This window comes from Corythoichthys intestinalis, chromosome 18, assembly GCF_030265065.1.
Source record: "Corythoichthys intestinalis isolate RoL2023-P3 chromosome 18, ASM3026506v1, whole genome shotgun sequence".
Lineage (NCBI taxonomy): Eukaryota > Metazoa > Chordata > Actinopteri > Syngnathiformes > Syngnathidae > Corythoichthys > Corythoichthys intestinalis.
The window spans coordinates 23,610,902-23,624,272 of NC_080412.1; the positions used below are offsets into that span (position 1 = coordinate 23,610,902).

General features: G+C 41.7%; 1 protein-coding gene across 1 annotated transcript in view; it reads right to left on the reverse strand.

Moving 5' to 3' along the window:
* Positions 1-5,827: 5,827 nt before the first annotated feature.
* Positions 5,828-13,371, reverse strand: part of ripk4 (receptor-interacting serine-threonine kinase 4) — a 42,269-nt gene continuing 34,725 nt past the window's right edge. The window contains exons 7-9 of the mRNA XM_057820921.1: positions 12,210-12,450; positions 11,597-12,138; positions 5,828-6,895 (exon numbers count right to left, since the gene is read on the reverse strand). Of these exons, the coding sequence (XP_057676904.1) occupies positions 6,227-6,895; positions 11,597-12,138; positions 12,210-12,450 (1,452 nt within the window). The 3' untranslated portion in view covers positions 5,828-6,226. The remainder of the gene's footprint in view (positions 6,896-11,596; positions 12,139-12,209; positions 12,451-13,371) is intronic.

Below are 13,371 nucleotides of genomic sequence, written 5' to 3' on the forward strand. Positions count from 1 at the left end.
ACACAGCGAGCACGTAGCTTTGTGACGTCGGTGGGTAGGGTATACTGGACTGTCTCAGAAAATTAGAATACACAATATTCTAATTTTTTGAGACAGTCCTGTGTATATATACAGGACTGTCTCAGGAAATTAGAATACACAATATTCTAATATAATCTGTATATATACAGGACTGTCTCAGGAAATTAGAATACACAATATTCTAATTTCCTGAGACAGTCCTGTATATATACACAGGACTGTCTCAAAAAATTAGAATATTGTGTATTCTAATTTTCTGAGACAGTCCAGTATAGTCCGCTTATCTACAAACACAACAAATGGCGTTTTCGAGTCGAATTTGGTAGGTAGCGGCTTATAGTCAGGTACGCTTTATAATCAGCTTAATCAGTTTAATCGATTCATGAATTAGTTTCCAACGAATTTAATAATTGATTTTTGCAGGCAGCTATGATTAGTCCCGTTTGGGTCCTTGTTTATGTACAATGTGCACCAGTAATTAGAGCAAAAAAGAGACAACAGGACAATGATCCAAAACATAAAGCCAAATCTACAATGGAATGGTTCAAAAATAAACGTATCCAGGTGTTAGAATGGCCAAGTCAAAGTCCAGACCTGAATCCAATCGAGAATCTGTGGAAAGACCTGAAGACTGCTGTTCACAAACACTCTCCATCCAACCTCACTGAGCTCGAGCTGTTTGGCAAGGAAGAATGGGCAAGAATGTCAGTCTCTCGATGTGCAAAACTGATAGAAACATACCCCAAGCGACTTGCAGCTGTAATTGGAGCAATAGGTGGCACTACAAAGTAATAACGCAAGGGGGCCGAATAATATTGCACGCCCCACTTTTCAGTTTTTTATTTGTTAAAAAAGTTTAAATTATCCAATATATTTTGTCCCACTTCACGATTGTGTCCCATTTGTTGTTGATTCTTGACAAAAAATTTAAATTTTTTATCTTTATGTTTGAAGCCTGAAATGTGGCGAAAGGTTGCAAGGTTCAAGGGGGCCGAATGCTTTTGCAAGGCACTGTATGTACCCTTTGTTGGCAATAACGGAGCCCAAAAGTTTTCTGTAACTCTTCACAAGCTTTTCACACACTGTTGCTGGTATTTTGACCCATTCCTCCATGCAGATCTCCTCTAGACCATTGATGGTTTGGGGCTGTCGTTGGGAAACACGGACTTTCAACTCCCTCCACAGATTTTCTTTGGGGTTGAGATCTGGAGACTGCCTAGGCCACTCCAGGACCTTGAAATGCTTCTTACGAAGCCACTCCTTTGTTTCCCTGGCTGTGTGTTTGGGATCATTGTCATGCTGAAAGACCCAGCCACGTTGCATCTTCAATGCCCTTGCTGATGGAAGGAGATTTTCACTCAAAATCTCTCGATACATGGCCCCATTCATTCTTTCCTTTACACAGATCAGTCGTCCTTGTCCCTATGCAGAAAAACAGCCCCAAAGCATGACGTTTCCACCCCCATGCTTCACAGTGGGTATGGTGCAATTCAGTATTCTTTTTCCTCCAAACACGAGAACCTGTGTTTCTACCAAAAAGTTCTTTTTTTGGTTTCATCTGACCATAACACATTCTCCCAGTCCTCTTCTGGATCATCTAAATGCTCCCTAGCGAACCGCAGACGGGCCTGGACGTGTACTTTCTTCAGCAGGAGGACACGTCTGGCAGTGCAGGATTTGAGTCCCTGGCGGCGCATTGTGTTACTGATAGTAGCCTTTGCTACTGTGGTCCCAGCTCTCTGTAGGTCATTCACTAGGTACCCCCGTGTGGTTCTGGGATTTTTGCTCACCGTTCTTGTTATCATTTTGACGCCACGGGGTAAGGAGGGAGTTGAAAGTCCGTGTTGCCCAACGACAGCCCCAAAAAAAATCACTGCTCTAGAGGAGATCTGCATGGAGGAATGGGCCAAAATACCAGCAACAGTGTGTGAAAAGCTTGTGAAGAGTTACAGAAAACGTAATGGGCTCTGTTATTGCCAACAAAGGGTACATAACAAAGTATTGAGATGAACTTTTGGTATTGACCAAATACTTATTTTCCACCATGATTTGCAAATAAATTATTTAAAAATCAAACAATGTGATTTTCTGTTTTTTTTTTCCAAATTCTGTCTCTCATGGTTGAGGTTTACTCATATTGACAATTAGAGGCCTCTCTAATATTTTCAAGTGGGAGAACTTGCACTATTAGTGGTTGACTAAATACATATTTACCCCACTGTATATGCAGAGTAACTAGGTTTGTAATGGTAAAGTTATTCTAAATTTGAGGATTTCAAATTATTATTTAAGGCTTTCACATGCAGGCTATAGAAAAAACATGGCCAGAGACAACAAGAACCAGCGGCAAGTGGTTAATGCGATATGCTCGTATGTACCCTAGAGAACAAGCGAGAGAGAGAGAGTCTTTTCCGGCGTTCGTATAGTGAACATTTGCCTGCATAATAGACTCATTTTCCCTTGTGACGATGCTCGTATCATTAAAAAAAAAACTCATAAAGTGAGGTTCTCGTATCATGAGGGTCCACTGTATTGTACATTGTAATGTGTTTTTAAATTAACATGAACATTTTTTTTAAAAGACAGAAGCTGCATTTGGGCAACATCTAGCTACACACTACAGCACATAACCTGAGCTGTTTTAATCAACTGCCAATTTTCCACAGAAACAGAGGCTTCAAGTTACACAATTTCAGCCTTTTTAAAAGCTGAGCTCTATTGACATGAGAATTAAGCATTTGCCACCCTAAAGCAAGCCTCGGGTTACAAGTGCCAACTCCCCAGGCTGTGTGGGATAAGAAGTTTTTTTTGTGATGACACATTCTAGTCAAAAGGCCGCAATTGCAGGTAGAACGTCAGCACCCTCCCTCATTTCTTAATCATGTGATCCTCCTCGGGGGCAGTTCCCATGGTGCTTGCCAACCTTAACGTGATCTGTGGGGTCTGGAGAAGAGACAACGCTGTGATTCCTCTCAAGATGAGGAGGCAGAAATGTCAACTTGGCCTCATGTCAAGGATGATTATTGTTTTACACAAGCGGGCGGTGATAGAAGTTGTGAGAACAAACTTTTGAGACGCCTGAAACAAGATACCACTCTTGATTTTAAAAAAAGGGACTTTTTGCTAGTGGGTTTTTCTTTTTCCATCTAGCTACTTCCTGGTTGATGGAGGATAGTAACAAAAATACATAAACAAACTGAGTATAGAGTATTAAAAAAATAAAATAAAATCAATTTTAGGCTTTGTATTTAATTTTGATCAATCATATTTTAATAGCAGTATTTGCTCCAAAAAGTTCAAATGACTTTTGTGGATGAATGAATAAAATACTATGGAAAAAGATGAAATCAACAATCTCAAATCAATACAACTGAACAACAATGGGGGAGATGTAACTGGCAAAAGAATGGGTTTGTGTTATTTATTGAAATCTCTGGGGTTTTTTTGTTTTGTTTTACAAATTAGACCTGTTGAGAAAGTAATTGCTGACTGTGTATCGTAAGTCTCATCTGTTGTTATGTGGGCAATTGCCTGTGCTGTGCAGAGTACAGCCTAAATAATTGTAAATTGTCATAACATTTATGCCATTGATATTATCTGAAATTGAGGCAGTTGGGTAGTTGCATGTTGTTTTCAGCACCATTTTCTGCGTATGTTCCGGGGCCTGTGCCAATCTCGTCATCCCTGTGCTGTCATATGTACTTTGTGTCCCGGCACGTTATTATTTACAAATTAAGCACTGGGACCAGTGCACAGTATGGTAAAATCCTGATCTCCAGGTCGCCTGCAGTTAAACAAAATTTCTGTTTCTAGCGGTTGTGTGAAGGATAAATATTGATGAGGTAATGAATCCAGTTGTGGCTAAACATAATTATATGACGACGTTGAAAATAAACATTTGATTTTTTACCGTAGCAACTGACTCGCAGAGGAGTTAGTGTAAGGGAAGCCCGGCCAATGTTTATTCTTAGATGGCCTGGTAGCCTCCGTTTCTATTTTTTTGTCTCCTTGGACAAAACTCTTTTGTTGCCCTGCCATCTTTGCAGAATTTGCGCCAAAGAGTTCGCATTGACTTCTTTATAATGAATAGGACCTATGCTGAAAAGCAGTCAGCACATTTGTACTTTTTTCTTGTGTGGCAGCGTTCCTGAAAAAAAAGTATGTTTATTTCATATTACATGCAGTATTTTATGCTCCTGAATGAAATGGACCTCTTGGATGTGTGTGAAGGCGATCGATATCTTTATTCAATTTTTTGAATCCCACGCCATGAAAATAAGTGACTTCCTTATTTGAGTCTGGAGAAAGAAGGCGAATGTGATGTCAGTGGACTAATCATCTTCACAATACAGCCATTTTGCAGAAGGACTGCGGATTCAGCTGATTTTGCGGATTAATTTATTTTTTGCGTCACGACAGCCCAATGTGCTGCAGGCTTTTGTTGCTACACCAGGGAGACTGGTGTGAGGCTTTTTGGATTTCCCAAAGATCATGTTCAACGCAAAGTCCGACAATCAAGAGACCATAGGACGGAGGACTAAGTGAGTAAGCTATGTGTTTTATGTTATGTCAAATACTGGGATCATGGCAAATGTTTTAATCAGGAGGTGGCTTGCATTTTGTGGGTGAAAATGCTCCCTGTCCACCGAGGCCACCCGGCAGACGAGGCGGCTTGTCGCGCACTATGGTTGCCGGCCGATAAAGGCGTTCCCCACCTATAGAGCACTATCCTAGGCTTGGGCCCGGGGAGCCCCCACTCGTCTCCGGTTCTCGACTGTGTAACTTCCATCCCCCTTGGTCCTCTTCGCGTGCCCGCCAAGAGCGTGCTATACTCGGCTTTGGCCCTGGCAACAACGCGCCCAGACGTTGGCTGGTTTGTCCATCGAAAATGCGCCATTTTCGGCATTCATTACCCTTTGCGTCCCCGGCGACGAGCACTGCCTACCTGCCCGGGCCGCAGCAGAACGACAAACCGAAACTTGCTCGCCGCCGGGGGCTGGCCGATCGGTGCAGACAGTCACCCCAGCCACCACATGTAACATTAGTCTGGGTAGTTTTGTGTGATTTTTCGTTTTGGAAAGGCGAGGAAGAGACTAGGAAGAGGCGCTCAGTTTGAGTTAGCCTGTCGCCTAGCTCTCACGCCTCCTGTTTTGTTTACGATCTTTCCTCAGTCTTTGAAGCCAAGGCAGGGAAATGACAAAAGCCGGACTAACTCCGGTGGCATAAAATACCATTTGGGAGGTTTAAGAAGCCGGCAGTTTTGACCATTAAGCAGTAATTTAGCCCTGTCGCACTGAATAAATGCATTTTAAATATTTCATATTACATTTAGCACAAGACTGATTTTTGTCATGACCATACAATTTATTTAGCAGTTGGGGAAAAATACTTAGATAAAAAGAATATTATATAAAAATATTGGAGATAAAAACAATGAGGGAAAAATACTTAGATAAAAAGAATATTATGTAAAATATTGGAGATAAAAACAATGATATTTTGCTGCTCCCGGTCGCATTTTCCTCGTTCTGAATCTTCCCCCTCAATAGGCTGAATTCTAAATCAGCTGAAATCAGCCGATGTCATCATCCAAATGGAGGCGCTAGAGTGCTACAATGACAGGCGGGGCTAAACAGCAGATTGAAAGACTCATTTCTCGTCATCTGCGCTTTTACTAATTGTTGTGTGTCGAATCGTCTCAAAATGATTTTAATTCACATAATTATGCTATTTAAATTTTTTTATGGTGTCACAGGCACTTTAAATAAACATGCAACCCAGGTGAAAAGAAAGTCCAAAATCTAAATAAAGGTTAAACATATTTTAATAGTTTCCATGATGTAGCACTATTATGTAACAAGTAAAGAACCATTTCAAACCTTAATATCAAGAATAGCTCAAAAACAAATTTTGTGCTCCGCTATCAGGTAAAAGGTCCACAAAACTGTGCTTTCGTATCAGAAGTTCATCTAACCAAAATCAATATGCTTGCAGAGTAAAAAATGGGTACAAAAAGTAAAATTCTAAGTCATAAATAAACATATTTACATGGAAGCTATTCTAAAAATGCTAAAACAGCAGGTGTTTAGTATATTCTACTCCATTGATTTCCCATCTGTGAAGCACCAGATGGTTATCAGCAATTAATTCAAATATTTCTTTCTTCTTTTTTTCCCATACAGTTTTATTAATAGGTTTGCTCCTGTTAACACAAAGCTGACGCACACTGTGAAGCGCTTATCTGCGGGCTGTCATTATGCTCCGTCAATTTGAGAATGACGACTCTCCTCTGGAGTAACTTGGCCCCTTGCGGCTTTTCGGGCTCAGGCGGCGGCAAGCTTTGGCTAATGAAGTCTCTGGGGTCCTCTAGCATGCATGCCCCATCGTCCGCCAGCCGCAACTGGCCGAGCTCGTCTGGCAGCGCGCCCGTGTCTGGACAGTGAAGGAGTAGTTCTTCCAAAACTGCGCAATGTCCGCCGTCTGCCGCCAGGCGGTACGGACAGAGTTGGGCGCAGGTGAGTTTTTTAGGATCGGCGCCCTCTTCTATTAACATTTTGACCGTGGTGAGGTGGCCCCGCCGGGAGGCCAAGTGGAGAGGCGTAAATCCTTGGCTGTTCTCGGCATGGATATCCGCGTGGTGTTTGATCAGGAGGCGGGATGTGCTGGTGTGACCGGTTTCTGCCGCTATATGCAAGGGCGTGTTTAACTCTGAAGTTTTCATGTGAACGTCTGCCTTAAATTCGATGAGGATTCGGGCCACTCGGTAATGCCCCCTCTGGGAGGCTAAATGCAGCGGTGCGCGACCGTCCGCAGTCTGGGCGTTGACGTCGGCGCCTGCCTGCTTTATCAGCAGTTTCACGATTCCCAGATGACCCTGCAAATAAAGGTGTAAGAATTAAAAGCAGCAATATAAAAGCTGTGCACTTCAATTATTCATTAAATTCACCTAATATACCAATAGACATTAAAGAAAGATGTTTTTTGGAAATACGTCTAACACTGTTGTCAATGGTTGAGCTGAGATTTTCCCATTTTAAAAGTTTTCAGACCTTAAAAGTTGTTTTGATTCTGTATTTATTTACAACAGATGTCCCGCCCTCCACCAATCATCCAATGACTAGATTAGGTCTTTGTCTTCATCCAGATTGCCAGGACTCTATAGGCTTCGTAAACTAAGTTTGCAGAGATAAGATGCATTTCCTAACATATACAGTACGTCATGTATAGGGATGGGAATTGATACGATTTTTACGATTCCGATTCCATTATCGCTATTGCTTAACGATTCGATTCTTTATCGATTCTCTTATCGATTCTAATTTCGGGAAAAAGAAGAACAAACATTTTGATTGGCATCAAGTTTGTTTAATCAGAAGTCACAACCTTACAAACTCACAACGATGTCAAAAGAGGCCTAAAGCCTCAATGTTAACTGTGGCAATAAGTGGCAAATGCACAAGAATGTGTAACATTTTACTGAAACATTTTTCTAATAGAAATAAAAAAAATATTGGTATATTTTGGCATATAGGTTGTTGTTCTGCCTTTGGCAATGTCCCCAAACTTTTTCCTGTGAGGGCCAAATAACTTTTCCCTTCTCTGATGAGAGGCCGGGGTCAGTTTGTAACAGAAAAAGTGTGACGACTGCAGGAGTGCGAAATGTAAAAAAATTATTGTTTTTCAGAAAGCCACAATCAAATAACCCTCTGTGGATTCTTCACGGAACAAAAGTAAATAAAATAAAAATAATAATAATATAATAATAATGAATAATAATAGCACTATTAATTAAATGGATAATAACCAAATAACCCTCTCTGAGTTATTCACTGAAAAAGGCCAGGAAATAAATAACACTACTGAGGGAGAAAAAAAACACAAAAAATTCAAAATGCTCTCTGGCATTGTTCAGGGGGCCGGACCAAATATGGAGCCGCGGGCTGTAGTTTGGGGACCCCTGTTTTTATTTACCAGTATATTGAAATGCATGCCTTTTAGTTTTTATGGCGCTTTCACGCTTAAGTGGTGGCGCCCTTGCACTTCCTCACGCGAAGAAGAGCGTGAAGAAGAAGAAATGCCGCATCCAAGCCAGTGAGCGAGTTAGTGAGGAAGGGAAACACTGCCACGAGCCTACGTTCTTTGTTAATGTTTGTAAAATATCCACAGAGCCAACGCCTGTATGTATCATCTTCTGTGTTGTTGTTGTTGTGTGTTTCCACTCGCGATCGGACACTTAAATCCAGTTGTGTAGTGGTTTAAACGATGTGCTAATGCTAGCGAACGCATGCTAACTGTTTGTTATGATTGTGTTAGCAGCTAATCATCACTGATTTACGTTGATGCGAACCTGTTTGTTATTGGGGACGAAATTGATTTGTTTAATTTCTATTTTAGTTTCAAGTGATGGTTGAATAAAGTCAGCAAATTATACCAACGTCTTCTGCATCGTCATTTGGGAGTTTAGCTAGCTGTATAGCCAGGACTGAGCCTTAGCGTCTCGGTGAGGACAGTGCAGCCTATTCCCTCCCGATGCAGTTATTTCCATCTCGCAATGACTGCAAGTCGCTTTGTTGTAATTTTTCCTCGTGAAGTGAAGACACACTTTCGAGCGTTCGAACCTACGTCATTGTTATGTTTACGGCGGCAACGCTCGTGCTAAACTATCGTAACCTTTCATTTTCACCCTTTTTCCTGGTGAAGTGTAGCCAAACTTTGGAGCGAGTGGTTCTTGCCGCCATGCTAGTTTGATGCGTCTGGACAACAAGACACGTCACGACGCAATATGCGTCTTTAGGGATCGTTAAAGGGATCGTTAAGGCTTTTTCATTGTGATGTCGAGGCCTCGAAACACTGGGAACCGGTTCTGAATTGGAATCGGATTTCGATTCCCATCCCTAGTCATGTATGTGTATTACTGCTACAACAAGCAAGCATACTACTACTAACCATTCTACTACAACAAGTAAGCATTCAACTACTACAAATAATTAGGATTGGGCATCGATGGGATCCAGTTCTAACACTCCGATGCTCCTGGAACTGTTCGAAATGTTACATTTCGAGTCCATGTTTCGATGCCCTGACCGCCGAGCGAAAGAAAATTGCTGCCGAAAACTACGAAGAAGAAGCACGTGTCTGTGCATTGAAGCTTGATTACAACCATGTACACGATGCGGCTGCGCTCAAAAGTTTGGCTCAACTTTACAACAAAAAAAAAAAAAAAAAGACCAGTCAGCTCAGTGCAACATTTGCAACACAACTATATCATGCAAAGGTGGCTGCACGATCAATATGATTTTATACCTCCGACTTCATGGAATACGAGTGCCAAATGTAGGGCTGCAGCTATCGAATATTTTAGTAATCCAGTAATCAACTGAAAATTCTATCGATTAATCGTGTAATCGGATAAAACTTTTTTTTTTTCCTAAGGTAAAGAGCAATTACAAATATACATGAGGAAAAAATCCAATATTGAACCATTTTCAGTCAATCAAGGTCTTTATTTTCGATGTACATTGTTGAAAACAGCCAACAATTGCATCTCAGATGTGACTAGAAAAAAAATCACTGCTTTCACTCAAAAAACTTCTAGAGCTTATTAAAAAAAAACAGATTTCTTACCTAAAAATGTAATTATGCTTATAACACACATCACTTGAAAGCTACGTGTTTTCCCCACGTGTGTCAATTGAATTTCCATTTGTGTCAAGCTATTTTTAAGTTCTAGTTAAGTTTTAAGTTAGTCTAAACTGTAAGTACTGATAGGATTTTGAGTTTTTGCTGTGTTCAAAATAAATGTATGGCACCTACTGTATTGGAGCACATTAGGGACCAATGCTACTTGGTGTTTTATTCAGCAATGACTACTAAGCTAAAACTTACAGTTAGCTTTATTATGTTTTAATTTTACACCCTCATCATTCTACAGCGCTGTGTTTTTACAGATTAAATAAAGCCTGTATGTAAGACAGGTTAGCCACGCATCGACAGTGGTCATAATCAATAGAAACCTAGCTCTCCGAAGGGCTAACGTTACGTGAGCGAGTGACAGTAACGTTATATTTATTAGCGATGAGAAGTCTACTGCTTAAAGATGGCGGCTGTTTACTAACGCTGCTCAGACGCGGCCGAGTCTGTCATTTCGCATCTCGTCCTAAATGCATGCGACATCTATGAGACGCATCGGACACTACCTGCTACCACACTAGCATCATGCGGACATAGTTTTTAGCAACGTCGGCGTAGTTTGTAGCGGCTGTCGGCTGCAGTAAGTTTTTTATTTTTTTATTGCTTCTTCCTCTACGCACGTGACGTCAGCGTGTTGTCCTGCATTAAAATTACGTGATGCTTAGAGCTGGCAAAATTCAACGAATCCTCGAGGTGAATAAAATTACTCGGATCAGTTTTTAAACTCGAGTTACCCGAGTTGCTCGAGTATTCGTTTCAGCTCTAGCCAAATGCATTGCTGAGTACAGCGTATTTGACATGCTGTGCCGGTCCTCTAACCAGTCAGAACCAGGTAAGTGATACAATAAATGACGTCTGTCTTCTGCCGTCCCCGCGACCCGACCCCGGATTAAGCAGTAGATGATGGATGGATGGAATAGTACAAGAATAAGTCATATTATTACGTCGGGCTACGGTAGATATCACATGTATATAGAACTAGATGCAAAATGACAGACCTGCCAGCGTTAGTAAACAGCCGCCATTTTAAAGCAGTAGACTTCTCAGTCTATATAGCCTGTATAAGCAGCTACGTACTTTACGTACCGGCGTTGCCTCCTCCGTTAAAATCAACAGTATTAAAAGATCATCAAATTATAATCAGTAGAAGAATTTATACTAATGCTTCGTCGTAGTTCCCAGCTGAGGAACATGCATGGCAAAAGAATATGTGTGTTTTCTCTATGAGCTTTTGAAAAATAAACATCTTTGTGAAAGTGTACTCCTGTGGAAAGAAACTGCATCACATTCAAGTTAAAAGACTGATATTTACATACAAGTTAAAAATAGCTCTGAGAAGTTCATATAGTAATTTAAAAAATCATCCAGAAGTTAAGACATTAATATAAACTATGCAATTTTTTTGACCATGCCTCTTAAAAGAATCAGAATAGAGAATCGTTGGGAACCGGAATCGAAACATGCAATGGGGAATCCGAACCGAAATTGTTCAATTTCAAAAGATTCGCAACCCTAAATTAGTAATAATCTCATGAATCCAGTTGTGGCTAAACAATAGCATATGACGCTAGCAACCATGCGGTTTCGTGTGGCTAACCCCCCCACCCCACCCAAACTCGGCAGCAATGACAAGCTTGGTTGGGGGGGGCGTCACGCCAGTGAGATGAAAGCCGGGCCAATGTTTATTCTGTAAATCCTGGTAGCCTACGTTTTGGTATATGCAGTAAAGTAGTCAGCACATTTGTAGTTTTTTTGTGTGGCAGAAATTAGTGCCGGTGAAAGCGATACAGACCCCGTCAAGATATAGAAGTGTCATTCAACTAGTTGTCAGTCGACATAGCGTCACAAATGTTATGAAAATATTTTATAAAGGTAGAAACCCTACCTGCCAGGCGGCAAAGTGCAACGCTGTCCAGTTGTCCTTCCCCTTGATATGAACATCAGCGCCACGACTCAGCAGCACTCGGATGACGTTTTCATGGCCGTGCTGGCAGGCGACGTGAGAGGGCGTGCGCCCCTGACCGTCAATCTCGTTGATCGCCGCCCCCCGGTCGAGCAACAAGCGCGCCATGGCTTCGTCGCCATTTTGAGCCGCCCAATGCAAGGCCGTGTACTGATCTTCATCCTTGGCGTTCACGTTGGTACTTCGCCGACTGAGCAGAAGCTCCGCCAGGGGTTTCAAGTGTTTCTCAGTTGCCAGATGAAGAGGGGTGGAGCCACGCGCGTTGGCAAAATTGGGATTGGAGTTGTTCATCAGGAGGAACTTAACAGCTTCTTCATTGGCCAAGGTGATGGCATAATGGAGTAGACTACCGCCGCCGTCGAGGAGAAGGTCAACATCCTGCGGCTGCAGGATCTTCATCAGTTTCACAATGTCATTTGTTTTGATCGCGTCGCATAACTTCCTTTTGTGCACCTCAGTGGAATCTATGTAATAGGAATGCATTATTAGCTGCTATTCTTCTCTGTTTAAACGAGACTTTTAGGCCAACTCTTACCAATGGTGCTTTCCTTCTCCAGCGAAAGCGTTATAGAGTCTTGCGAAGAAAAGGCCGAATCCGCAGAAGACATACCAGACAGCCTCTTTGTGTTCTCTTTGCTGTGGCAGCTATCGTCCTTTAATCGATCAAAGCTCCTCGAGATCCCAGAATCCACCTGGGTCAACAGCTCGGACAGACTGTACTCCTTCTCAGGCAGCATGGCTGAGATTGGGCGGACTGGTTGATTGCCTTTTTTCATCTGTGGGGGGATGATAAACTTCAATTAGATTCCACGTACTCCAGGTACAGTGTGTCGCAAAAATAGTTCCTCCAATGTAGTACTTCTCAAATAGTGGGGCCAGAGCGATTCTGGGGGCGAAGCATGTGACTTCATATTTTTTTGCCGTACTAGAATAAAGTGTAGTTGCACATCCACTTGGTGGGTAGCAGTGGCGCTGTCATTTTCAGAGTGTTTGCAGTATTTATGAACCAAACAAGAGCACACAGCAAAAAGAACTGGAGATATAAACAGCTAAATCGAGGAAATATGACAAAGCGAATGTGTTGTTCGGCTTTGCCTTTTAAACCAGTAGGAGTGGGATACAAAGAAAAACCAGTCTGTTCACTGTGTCTCAAAATGTTGGCAGCGGACAGCAGGAACCCAAATCAATTAAGACGTCACTTAAAGACATTCGATCCCAATCACATTGTTACGCCACTTGATTTTTTTTTCAGCGAAAACGTGCCGAATATTGCCAACATTCGCACAGCTTTCTCAGTGTTACATCAGTAAACCAGCAAGCAATGTTAGCATCATTCAAGGTGCTCAGTGCAAAAAAAAAAAAAAAAAAAAACAGCATACCAAGGTGCTCAGTGCAAAAAAAAAAAAAAACCCACACAATAGCAAAGGAGCTGATACTGCCTGCAGCTAAAATAAAAATTGTCCCTCTAACAGAAAATAATTGAGAAGCACTGCTCCAATGCCACTTTTAAAACAATCAAAATGTTGATATAGTCTCTGATGTAGACATTAGGAGTGGGAACTTTTTTTTACGACTGTGGTCAAGCACGCCTCCTGCGTAGTAAAAGCTAGGCGCTAAGGCTAATGAATAGCTACATCCAGGCATGTGCCGGTATGAGATTTTGACGGTACGATAACCGTGGGCAAAAATACCGCGGT